This window comes from Triturus cristatus, chromosome 5_2, assembly GCF_964204655.1.
Source record: "Triturus cristatus chromosome 5_2, aTriCri1.1, whole genome shotgun sequence".
Lineage (NCBI taxonomy): Eukaryota > Metazoa > Chordata > Amphibia > Caudata > Salamandridae > Triturus > Triturus cristatus.
The window spans coordinates 253,089,047-253,102,757 of record NC_140588.1 but is presented as its reverse complement, the minus strand read 5'-3'; the positions used below and the strand labels follow the sequence as shown (position 1 = coordinate 253,102,757).

At 40.2% G+C, this 13,711-nt stretch overlaps 1 protein-coding gene across 1 annotated transcript in view; it reads left to right on the top strand.

The window, feature by feature from the left end:
- Window positions 1-7,803, top strand: part of LOC146822848 (cadherin-9-like) — an 860,888-nt gene extending 853,085 nt beyond the window's left edge. The window contains exons 11-12 of the mRNA XM_085607025.1: window positions 6-257; window positions 6,019-7,803. Of these exons, the coding sequence (XP_085463151.1) occupies window positions 6-257; window positions 6,019-6,509 (743 nt within the window). The 3' untranslated portion in view covers window positions 6,510-7,803. The remainder of the gene's footprint in view (window positions 1-5; window positions 258-6,018) is intronic.
- Window positions 7,804-13,711: the final 5,908 nt, after the last annotated feature.

The following is a 13,711-nucleotide window of genomic DNA, read 5'->3' as shown; positions in this document are numbered from 1 at the left end:
CACAGATAATACAGCAGGGATTATTACAAGGAGAAATGGTTATAACCGGCATAGAATGAGCATCTATCTATTACCAATCATTATCTTTGACAACGACTACCCCATCCAGAGCAGCACCGGCACTCTGACCATCCGGGTGTGTGGCTGCGACCGCCACGGCAACATGCAGTCCTGTAGTGCAGAGGCACTGCTCCTCCCTGCCGGCCTCAGCACTGGAGCGCTCATTGCTATTCTTCTCTGCATCATAATACTCCTAGGTAAGAGACTCGCGAGGCAATCGCTGTGTTTCATATGCAAAGTGATGTTCTATTGTCTTCAAGCGCATTATATGCATGCCAGCTGCTGTGCACCGCACAAACAACACAAGAGAGGAGAGAGGCTTCTCGAAACTCATACTGAAATTTATACATGAAAGGAAGAAATCAAAATGCATAAAATGAAGGACAGCTTAGTCATAAAAATGGGTAGTCATTAAGCTTAGCTTTTAGTGGGCAGGTGTTCTCAGCTCTTAGATCCCTCTCTTCAATTCTCTTAAAGTCCTCCTGCCAGCACTTTTCAGTAGGGCTTCCTAACTTTCAGAAAAACAATTAAATAAAGTGCATTGCTATTGTGGGGGTGGGTGGCAGTGATTACATTTTTTTTTGTCAAGTCTAGGCATTGTTAGGACTCACATATACAAACATATACAGCAAATATTTTATGGCACATTGATCACGTATTCAATTTGTTTTTCCATGAGTCAGCACAAAATGCTTATGTATTGTTAGCTGGGTTCAATAGCCTTTACATTCATCTCCTTGATAAAATATGAGGAATCATTTTAATATGGATTTAAGGCTGAATAAAGAAACTATTACAGCTGCCAAATGTTATCCTTCATGCATATGTCTACATTCAATAAAAAGAAACTTATATTGCACAATAATACCTGATCATGAAATATTATCGAGTATTAGGTCCTTGTTACGTCTTTTGGCGGAGCGGTGGCTCAGCGGTAGAAACCGCCACGCCACAGCTCTGCTGAAGGTCACCGCGCCAATCTGCCAAATAATGACTTTTCAGTAGTCTGGCAGGCAGCGGGCGTGGTGGTCCCATTCGATGCCTCTTAGGCTGTGTTGCCTTTGAAAAAGGCACCACAATGGGAGCGCAATACAAGGTTCCTGCACAACATGGACTAGAAAGTCCATGCCGTGCAGGAACATGTGTGAATGACAGAGGGGCATATGGTATGCTCCCCTGTACACATCCACATGCGGTTGAGGCACAGTGGGCCCTGTAGGGCCCCCTTTGTTTACTCTTCTCCAAGGTTTACATGGAGGAAGTAACTCTGTGTAAACCCTCAAGGAGAGGAAACTTGCAATATGTTTGGCGGGACTGCGCCTGTCACACCAAGCATATTGCGGCCTCAGACCACTGCTCCAAGGCCTGGGAATAGAGGTTCTCTAGCAGAGCCAATGGCCCCTGGGTGGTCCAACCGCCCTACTCCTAGTGAGGCAGTCAGACCACCGGTGCATCGTTGACTGGATCCCCTACCACTGCACCACCAGGAGTCTGGCGGTCCTCAGACCCCCAGATTCATAAACGGGCCCTTAGTGTTGATCACAAACTGCATTTTGTATTACTTTAGTAATACTACAGTGGTAGTACTCACATACTACAAAATGCTATTCACAGACATGTGTGCAAAGGTCTCTACCTCTCCTATATTTTCTGTTCTGAGATCTCCGCCCATGTGCGGTGTCTCTCCACGTGTAAGCATTCGTCTTTGTAGTGAGTTGGAGTGATGGAGGAGTGGCTGGAAAATGGTGAATACCTATGACTAAATGGGAGCTTATGGAGGAAAAAGGAGGGATTAAGGAAGGGTTTTAGGCTGGGACATGCACCCATCCATAAAAGAGTATTACTTCCTAACATGCAAGAGCAGGTGTTAGAATGGGGAAATGAGGAGAAATACTTTTATTTCTCCTCGTTTTTGCTTTTTCTATGTTGCAAACATACATAGGAGAAACAAATCGCCATTAGGGATTGTTTATGTGCAGGAAGGTACAGCTTTATGCACATAAACAATCATTTCCTGCTGTGCAGGCACCCTTGCACTATGGTGCAAGGGTGCCTGCATTGGCACTAGGCAGCTAAACTTAGCATCAGTGCTAGGGAAAGCACAGGGGTGCACTGTATTCTTGTAAATACTGTGCATCCCTGCGTTTTGAAAATGTCAGAGCGTAGCACTTCCAAATTTGATGCAGCTTAACGCTCCAACATTTTCTCGTAAATATGTCTCCCGGAGTCTAGCAGCACATATGGCCAACCACTGGTTCTGAAACACTCTTGCATAGAAAATAATGACGGTAGGGACTTGACATAGAACCCCATAGTAAAAAATGTTTTTTGTTGTTGTTTTTTTTTACTTTTTAAACAACATATACAATTATTTGAATGCTAGAAATATGTATACATTACAAACACTATTCTTTTGCTTTTGAACATTTCAATAACTTTTTAATTGTTAAAATTAATGTTACTTAATTTTTTTAAATAAATGAATTTAATTCTATACATACCTTTTAAAAAACGTAATACATAAGAAATTAATTCAAACACTTTGGGCCTCATTTACAAGGCCCTTTGCGCCACCCAAACATCACTGTTAGTGATGGTCTGGCAGCGCTCACTGCAGGGCCATATCTACAAGGCCACGTAAAGCCACACTGCGTGGCTTTACATGGCCTTGTGGATTAGGACTGAGGCAACGCAGCACAAGTCGCTGTGTTGCCTCGACCTTCTATAGAGAGGCTTGCCATGGCCGTTATGGTGGGTGTTCCCACGTAACACCCGGCATTTGACACATTCCCAGATTTACGAGATTTGGTAAACCTGGGAATGCGTCAAAAGTCAACTGTTCTCCAGGGGAGGCTCAACGAGGAGAAATACTTTTATGTCTCCCTGTTTTTCCTTTTTCCATATGTGCCTCATTCTTTTAAAGTTTGTTGAGTTAAGGAAGGGCATGTGTGGTATCTTCCATGTGTATCGTTCACGTGTCCCTCTTCAGTTGGAGTGCTCTAGGGTTGAAAGGTAGAACTGTGAAATGGGAATCTCTTGTATTGAAATTCTTGTGTCTGTCTCTAACATTAGAGGCTTTTGTGATTTATTACTCTGACTACAAATGCAATACATTTCACAAACACTGGAATGTCCTGAGAGAATCCCTTGTTGTGACTGGCAATTTTGGGGAGCATTTTAAAATGGAACATAGACAACATAATTATTGAGTTCCAGAATCAGGAGGGCCATTATCTTGTGCTTCAAATTAGGCAAATAAACACCACTTTAGGTAGTGAAATCTATTACTTCTTCTTGGCACCACGCAATAGCTGTAAAGTACTGTAAAAACATAGGGCCAAATTCTCATATTTTCTTTGACAGACTCCATAGTCAGTGAAGCAACAGAATAATTAGTTTCCCAAACATGAATGACTGGACCAGGGTGATGCAATTATGGCCCTGTGATGATAACTCGGAGCAAACAACGCTCCATGCGGTTTTCTTCTGTACATTTTATAATGCACAAAGAAAAAAGTGGACATTACCTCTTTTAGAGAAGCTTGGTTTTAGACAATGTCGCCCCGTGTTTTTAGTGTTACAGTTTTTACAAAGTGATTATTTGATATGGATTTTATTAACTTTTCTGAAAAGCATTGTAAAATGTAGGAAATCGATAATACTATGATGGCTAAACTGCCTAATTGTCCAGCTATTATAACAAGATGTAAGCAAGTGATTTAAGTTTTTTAAGTGAGATTTGTGAAATAATGAGATGATGATAATGTAACATGTATGGTTCGTTTTTATGTGCTTTTATAATTCTCCTAAATAGAAATTGAATAAACCTTGTCTATCTATCTATCTATCTATCTATCTATCTATCTATCTATCTATCTATCTATCTATCTATCTATCTATCTATCTATCTATCTATCTATCTATCTATCTATCTATCTATCTATCTATCTATCTATCTATCTATCTATCTATCTATCTATCTATCTATCTATCTATCTATCTATCTATCTATCTATCTATCTCTCAGCCACAGTGCAAAGAATACACCACTCAGTCTTATGCAGAATGCAATTATATGTGTCTAACCCTATGCTGTAAGAGAGAACTATAGCTTTTTCTCTTACACTAACCAACCCTTTTGTTCCAAAGCCTGTTGCTAAACACAGTGTCCATTAGCCCTTTCAGGTAACCTATACAAGGGGTTGCCCTTGACCAGATACAGTTATCATATTTTAGATTATACACAATAAACTTACAAATAGGCCATGCCAGGTCCCTGTCCCTAAGGAGCCCTGAAAAGATTACTTGTCGAAGTACTTTGACAACTGTGCAAGGTAGTAAAACCTTTTTTTTTAAATGTATCTTGAAAAGTGGACCAAACTTCCATGAAGTGTAATTCCGCCCTTAGAAATTTCCAATCACCACACATTTATTTGTTGTGAAACATCTAACCCATTCAAATCCTACAAGGTCCACTCTATGCAGCTAGGATCCTAAACTCTCTGATGGACCTTCATTTGACTTGATACTGTTACATGGATTAATATCTATTGATTTATATTTTCAGAGTGTGTTCACCATTGTTTTACTGATGAGGTTGTTTCCACACTTCGAAAAATTCACAATGTAATTTCGGCTATACAATATGCTGATTCCCACTATTTGACGATAACTACTTGAATGAGCGAGTATCTCAAATGCCTCAAAGGAATTTAAGGCTCAGATTTACTACTTTTGGCATGCAAACCTGAGCATAGCCTTGATGTGGGATTTACTGTCCAATGCAATTCAGTATTTTCATTTGAAACTATCCAATAGTGACTCAAAGTTGCGCTATGCTCTACTTTGCACTACATTATGTCATGGGGGATTCTGTGTGTGATTCATGGGCATTCCCATGCAACCACCCTTGGGTTTTGATGCACATCCCTATCTATCAACATTCATAGACCGGAATTTGCACCAAAACCTTATGCCTCCTTGAGGCAGGCTTAGCAAGGAAAAATGTTTACATTTCTCCTTTTTTTACCAACTTTGCATGTTTGTAGCATTGCACAACATGCATAGAAAGTGGCAGAAGTATTTAAGCATCGTTTTTGTACGGGAAGGCTTCCTTCCAGTCCAAACCCTCTGCTTTAGTAAGGAGTGTGTTTTGGCACAATGCAGCCAAAAGTGTGGGAACACGGGGATGAGAAAAATGCACCATATCTTAAGAGATGTGGTATGTTTTTTTTCTCACTTTCCTGGACCCAAGGCAGCACAGCAACTTTGGTTGCTGCGCTGCCTTGTGCCAAACATTAGTAAATCTAGGCCTAAATATATAGCTATGGGTTATTAAAATATTTGCTCAAATGTTATCACTAATTAATTTTCTGTCACACAATGTTGATTCTATCCAATTATTCTCAATGTATGTCAAATATATACTATGGAGGTACATTTTGCTTTTATACGAACTTCAACCAAAGCACTCTAAGGAATAGAAGGGCCAGTAATTACTGACAAACAGGCTATAATGGTGGTAGGCAATTTCACCAGTGGGACATTGTTCTAAAGTAGACATGAAGAAGCAAAAAAAAAACAGATATTGGAATATTGGATTCAAAGACCAGGCATTATTGGCCCTCTGCCACTTCATTGTCACCACATGAATTACTACAGTATATGGGAAAATGGACCCCCGGCTAAATGTAAGCATGATATTGAAAGTAAAAAATTACTTCCATGACCATATAAACATGTGATCGCAGGCTGAATGCGTTTCAAAAGTCATGAAATGCCAAGGTGACTTGCAGTAACCTCATTTAGTAAAGTTTATGTCTTCTAATAGAAAATGCTTCAAGTACTATAGATTAAAGGAAACACTTTTGAAATATCAACACCTTGCCCTTCAACCAAGGTATAATTTGCTTTTAAGGTTTAAATTCATTTTAACTAAAATGCCCCTTCTCTTTCCAGTTCTTGTGGTGCTGTTCGCAGCATTGAAGCGACAAAGAAAAAAGGAACCCTTAATCATTTCAAAGGATGACGTGCGAGACAACGTTGTAACCTACAACGATGAAGGTGGTGGAGAGGAGGACACACAGGCCTTCGACATTGGCACACTGCGGAATCCAGAAGCTAGGGAGGATAACAAAGCCAGAAGAGATATAATCCCTGAAACAATATTTCAGATTAGAAGGACTGCACCGCTGTGGGAAAATATTGATGTGCAAGATTTCATCCATCGACGTCTAAAAGAGAATGACATGGACCCAACAGCGCCCCCTTACGATTCACTAGCAACCTACGCCTATGAAGGAAATGAGTCCATAGCGGACTCTCTAAGCTCCTTAGAATCGGTCACGGCAGATGGAACTCAGGATTATGACTTTCTCAGTGACTGGGGGCCACGGTTCAAGAAGCTGGCAGATATGTATAGCGGTGATGACAGCGATAGAGACGTCTGAGTAGATCTCACTCTGATCATTGCTGACAGAAACTAAGTGAAATCCTGCAACTGATATAATTTTTGGGCCATTTAATACAAATCTGAACTATTTGGATAGGTGATTTTATTACACTGCTTTTGCATCTACAGTTTTTGTGCAATGGTAAACTCTTGGATACATACATCTATTGGATGTAGCAATGTGTTCTCAATAACAGGTATTTACTGTAAAGTGTGACTAGATTAAGTGACATGTTCTTTCTCGCGGAAAGCAAAATGTAAGTGTTGTTTTAAGAGTTCACTTAATCTGTAAATCCACGTAAATAATTTGCGAATGGCTTGAATATATAAAAGCAAAATACACCCTTTCTGCCTGAAAATGGAAAAAGATGTATCAGTAGTGAAACAATGCTGAAAAGGCTTTTTGTGCCTTTAAAAATAAAGAGATGGAAAACTTTTTTTTCAACATTTTGTTTGCTTCTATCAAAATCTCATCGCCTTCATTATAACCTTGGATATTGTACATAGATACACGCCAGGACAAAATCTAAAAAAACAAATATATATTAATTCAGAATTACTAATTGATATCCCTGCCCTATTTATTGAATTAAAAGAATGTCTTTGTGTGTGTTCATTCATAATATTTTTATATCTGTATATTTATATTTTTGTATTTTTCTGAAATAAATTAGCATTTATAAAACCCCACCATTTTTTAATGAAAGAATGATCAATGTATAGGAAAGACACATGAATTGCTTTTTGCTGTTTTAAAAATTTAGAACAAATGACTAGCTTTATGCAAGTGAAATAATCGGATAGGGATTTGATAGCCAACCTTATTTCATTTAGAAGAAGTTGCCTAATTCTTTAAACTGCAATATACAGTGATAGTAGAATACACATTTGTTTGTGGTGATGTAATGAAAGAGAAATAATCCTATTAAATGTTTTGTTCGTCACTAATCATTTGACAACGTTTAATTGTAATAGTACCTTCCAGGCACTTGTTGACACACACTGACACCAATTAAAAATAAAGTAAATGCACGTTTAAAGGTTTATATCTGACATTTCAAAGTCAGATAGATTCAAATCTTTTATTGTATATATTTCTCCTTCATTACAGTAAAGAAAATTAAATAAAGCATGGCTGACACTTTTTTTTTTTTACAAAAACAAATCACAAGTAATGTTAATGCCCACTTTAAATAACAGATACAAAAATGTATTGAAGAGTAACCTGCCAAAAAAGTACCTTTGAGGTTATGTGCTGTCCACCAAATATTAAACATGCCATTTTGACAGAACCGTGGGAGAATTATAATGACCATTAGAATTATTTGGATAATGTTTATTTGTGTTTATTTGTTCATTACTTTGAAAACTTCAGTAGCATACCTGGAAGCAACTTCAGAGTGTTTTGGAAGATACAGAGGTAAAATAGAGCCTGAACAGCAGCATCAAAAGAGAGAAAAAGAAAGACGCTGACCGCCACAGACACAATTTCAATCTAATACGCCAAAAAAGCACAAGAATAGCAGGTCACGCCTTAAGTGAAAGGAAAAGACACGTAGCAGTCCCAGTGCGGTATGGAAATTATTGCAATACAAAACAGCGGACATTTTAAGGAGGGATTTGAGTTACAAACTATTGTCTGGAGACAGACTTCAAACTTTGGTCAGATTTTCAATGATGCTGTATTTGAGTGCGTGAACTTTTCTCACAGACATAATCATCATTAATTACATTTGAACATATATTCCAGTGTGTTGTAAAGAACATGACTTAAATTTCATGATTTTTGCGATACAGTTTTATTGTCTGTGTAAAGGAAATACTGAAGTCTATGTATTAATCGTCATAGTTGACTTCAAATTAGGCGGAGCCTGGAAACCAGCTGCTACCTCTGGCTTGCCCAATGTGAACCCTCATATTGACCTTGCTAACCCTGGTCTCATGGCTCATGAACGCAGTGGGAGGAACTTCATGGTAAAAGTTCTCTAAGAGTCTTGTTTAATTTCTCTAATTACTTTTCATTCACCTCTTCTTACGCCCTTCTTTCAAATGACCCATTAATTGGTGTGATATTTATTGCATGTGATAAAATATGACTTCGCCATTCAGAATTTATATACATCCCAGTTATGAGTTGTGGAGGAAATAAAATGCCTGGTATTTTCCAGAACAAGCAGCTTTTGCCAATATTTAGCACAAAACTCATAATTGTGATATGTGCTGTTGCCATGCAAATATTATGGCTTCTCTTAGTCCGGGGTATTTTAAGGATTTTGGGGAGCCCTGTTTGGACCAGCTTTGAATGTTATCATCCATTTCCTGCTAATCAAAGCCCACGTAATGCCAAGCAAAACTAAATGATATGTTAAGCTTTAACAGGGTCACACGGAAACACTTACACTACATCTTATCCATAGCATCAAAATCCTTATGGTGACACTGTATAGACAGAGTCAGAGGGAGAGGTAGGTAGAGAGAGAGCGGTTCAGATAGAAAAATAGAATTGACAGAGGTCAGTTAGCGAGATGGTTCCCTTTCCCAGGAGGTCCCTTGGATGGTGGGGCCCTTGGCAACTGCCTTCTTTGCCCATGCCTTAGAACATCTTTGCTGTTATAAAGGGCCTTAGTCACTGAACAGTAACAGAAGCCTGCAGAGTGGCAGGAACTACTTTACTTCTCTGAAAGAGTGCATTATGTAAATTATGGTTTCATCGGAGGGAAAGGGGAAAGGAGTTGAAGCTTCGAGTGTTTGATAACAATGAACCTCCCTGTCTGCAATGAATGGTTAATGTATGAACCTTTTATTCTTCTCGTTTGGAGTATGCTAATTCTTTTTTTACATGCAGGTGTACTTGTTTTAGTTTGACAGCAATGAAATGGAAGTATATTGGTACGGAAGACTCTGAAAAACGATTTGATCCACAATGGTGATTCACAGAATGCACAACACACACACATACTGTTCTATTATTTGTGGCCACTCTTGAGTAAAGCACTAATATTCCCTGCATTATTAGTAGCTCTCCTACTGAAAATACTGGGCGAGTCCCACTCTTTGCATGCTACCTTTAGAGCATGTTCAGAAGTTGTACTAGGAGCTCAGTCATATACTCCTACATGGCAGTCCACACACCTCTGTTCGGGTCCCTCTGCAGGGGAAGTTGTTTTGCGACCCCAGTCTTCAGGCATACCTCATACTTGTCCGTGAGAAGGGACCCATGTGCCCCCACACATTATCTGTACAGTCGCAGCTCCAGGAGTAAGCTTTTAACTGGAAAATAACAGGAAAACTGTCATGTGTCTCCTAGGGAAGGAACTCTACCAGAAAGCTACCTAAAGCGCTTTTGAATACTGAATGATCCTAATTACTGAGGTATGATCTCGTCCAAGAAGGGGAGACCTTAACACATAAGCAAGGAATGTGGTTTCATGGTAATAACAGCAAGGCTTTCATCATTCAAAAGAGGAAATAAATAAGTAAAAACTAGCAATGGAGTAGAAAGATAGAAATAAAACCAAATAAAACCACATATTTCCACCATGAATCAACTTTTCTTTTTTTTTTTTTTCTTTTTGCATTTTCAGCAACAATAAACAATACAACTCACTGCTGTGTACATATGACAGGTTATTGACGACACAACTCCCCACCAGCGCAACGCCATCAATAGGATTGACAGATGCCAGCTCATTATTGCTTAACAACATCCACCTGACCCACCCGTCTCCGCCCCTTCCCCTCCCGCTCATGAGCCATATCACCATTATCCGCCACCGTGTCCCATGATCGACCTGGATTTCGTCCACACCCAGTCAGTCCAAATGAAGAGCCCCGAGTTACAGTGCCTGGAGCGTAGTTTGCGCCAACCAGTGTGTGAAGGGCTCCCATATGTCCTTCGGCCGCGAGCGCACCGGCAAGAGCTCCCAGTATAAAGCGAGCTGTGTCTGGCAATATACCGCGCTTTTAACCCATTCCCTAATGTTAGCCGACGTAGCAACTCCCCAATGCATTGCAACCTGTCGTTTGGCAAGCAAAATTAGCATGGCCGGCAGCTTACGGTGTTTAGGCTTGACCATGTGTAAGATTCCTAGTAGTGTAGTCTGCGGAGTACATGGGATCAGTAGGTCAGTGATTGTACATATCATCTCCATCACCCTGGCCCAGAAGGACGCCAATGTGGGACATTCCCTTGCCATATGTAAGAAAGTAGCTCCGCGTGCCTTACAGCGCCAGCAATTGTCTGTGTCCCTCAGGCCCATGCGATGTAGCCGGCTAGGGGTGCGATACGTCATATGTATGTATTTGAAATGGATCAGGCGGAGCCTGTAGTTGGGGGATAAGACCTCAAGGAGCCTACAACATAAATCCCAGTGTTCATCAGAGATGTCGGCACCCAGTTCCGCAACCCACATGCCACGCGCCGCTGGGATCACTACGGGATGACTGCTTTGCATACGTACGTACAATCGGGATATTAGTTTGCGCCCCGATTCCACAGTGAGCACATTCTCCAGGGCAAGCAAATCCGGTGGCGGTGCCAGAAAAGTAGGAAACAGCTTTCGACATGTGTGGCGAAGCTGATAGTAAAGCAGTGTGTCAAGCATCGTCGGAGCCTCCGCACCACACATCTGTTCCGGCGTGAGGAAGGTATCTCCCGGGAATAGGTCCCCCCCTGTGGGAAGGCCTCGCGACGCCGCTCGCTCCCCGGTTTGCATGTGTTGCAGCGGGGGCCACATCGGATTCCCGCGCAGGGGCACCGACCTGGTGTAGAGGAGGTCTAGCCTGGCTCTACGCCGCAACCCATCCCAGGCCCATCTAAGCGCATGTATCGGGTCGATTTCCGTGCATCTCCGCTTGTGTGGCGTGTATAGGGCCACGGCGAGCGGCAGCGGGGCCGCTCTATCCGTCTCTATCGCCCCATGTGGCTGAAACGGTGTGGGGTGTGCCCAGTAGTGCAAGAACTGTGCCTGTGCACAGTAAGCATATAGCGAGAAGTCCGGTGCCGCCATGCCCCCTTGTCGCTGTGGGAGAGTGAGGATCTAACCATGAATCAACTTTGACTTTATTTTAGTTACACATGTTTCACCAGTACCCAGAGCCACGACTGGAGTAGGTCAGTGTCCCCAATATACAGAGTGAAACCAATTCTGAACAGAGAACTAATGGTTACTGCAAATCCAACTTAAATATGATAGACTGTCAGACCTAAATGACTCTTAGGCGGGCATGGCTGATTGGCATGTAGAACCGATGTGTTGTGTGTCAACTCTTCTTCTGCACCATATTCTTCCAGATATATTCTGATGAAGGCAAGCTTCTGAGCATAGTAGTAACTTACCTTTGGAAATCCTTAAAAGATCATTACAATGAGGCTGTGAGGTGGCTCTGAGGGATTGGTGAGAAAATAGCAACTGGAGAAGCAGCCCTATCCTTTTTCTGTGTGGTGCTGTTGAGAAGAAGTCGAAAGGAGGAACAGTGGACCTGTGTGCACAGCCAAAATGAATGACTACTCACACCAAGCAGTTGAACTCCCATGAAACTGCCTTGGAGAAAGATAACCAGAATGTCTTCAGGTGGGGCAGTTAACTAACATGAGTGATTTTTCTGTGGGTGTGTAGAGTCGAGGAGGCTATCAGGAGCCCCTGGGTGCTAATACAGATGTGTACCTCCTAATCCTTAACCTAGATGACCACAACCAAGTTCCTTCAGCCACCCATGCCCAAAGTGCTACTATTCCCTAGCGAGGTAGGTGGATGGTTATTGCAGATCCCTGTCACCTGGCTCAAATGGTGGGAAGAATTGCAGCACCTGGCTGCTTTAAGGACATACAGCCTACTCACTGTCTACAAATGGGGAGCAGCAACCAGGGGGCTAGGCTTTGGAGTTGACCCACTAGGAATGATCAAATGGTTGTTTGTGTTTAGAGGTAGTCAGTGATCTGCTCATCGGTACAGGCTCTTCTCCCTCCCAACGTAATGGGTGCAATGAGGCAGGATGTTCTGAGTAATTATTTGGGAAGTACTGACAGTGCCACCTAACAAAACAAATTGATGATCCTGCAGGTGTTGGCCCTGTCACTAGTTCTGTGCAGTGCACTCTGTAAGAGGAGATGCTGCAACAAAGCCCCAATAAAAATAGTGGACTAAATTGGGGGATTTCCTTGCTGCAAGGGGATCAAGTTGCTCTAACCCAATATCATTGTGAAGATTGATACAAAATGTAAGATCAAAATATTGATGACCTACATATTGTGAACCTTATACGCTTAATTTAAATAGTATACATATTGATTTCAGAATATCCAAATATCCCCCTATAAAAAAATGTAATGTTTAAAAATATACACTTTCAAAATAAACAGTACACATTATTGATTAAAAATAAATAACATTATAATTGAACATAAATCTAAAAAACCAAATACAGTGTACCCATAATTGCTAACAATAATAAGTGGTGGCAGTCAAAAAAATATGTTTAATATAATTAAAAGTATGTAGGTATACCTTTTACATTTGAAATGCAGAATTTCTATTCTAAATATCTATAAAAATGTAAAAAAAAATAGATATTTACAAAATGTGCATATGTATGTGAATGCATACTCTTAAGTAATACAAAAGTAAACATTTATCTAAATATTAATACAATAATAAAAATGTATTTAATAAAAGACACAAATAAGTAAATGTGACACAGTATATCAAATATAATCATTCACTAAATATAAATATATATGTATCTATATATATATATAAATCTATATATATATATATAGATACATATATATTAAACATACATTATGCTTGTTGGAATTATAGATACTATTCTAACTCCACTCCAACAAACATTAGTCTAAGAACATATGTTTAAGGGTGTAGGATTTGCTTATCTAACTCCAGTACGAGTAACATTAGAGCATATGCAAAGGAATTCAGACTTATTATTGTAACATCAGTCAAACTAAAATATGGGCAAGTTCCTATATATAGAGGACTCCAATTTACTATTCTAGCTCTATTCCAACTAACATTAGAGATAGGGCATATATTGGGAGTGCGGGGTAAGATTAGGGAAAGTACATAAAAGTAGGCGTTGTGTTCAGAATTACTATTATAACTCCAATCTAAGTAAAGGGGAAAAGTGCATAAATTTAGTGGCATTGGATTTACAATTCTAACTCCAATCCAACTAACGGTG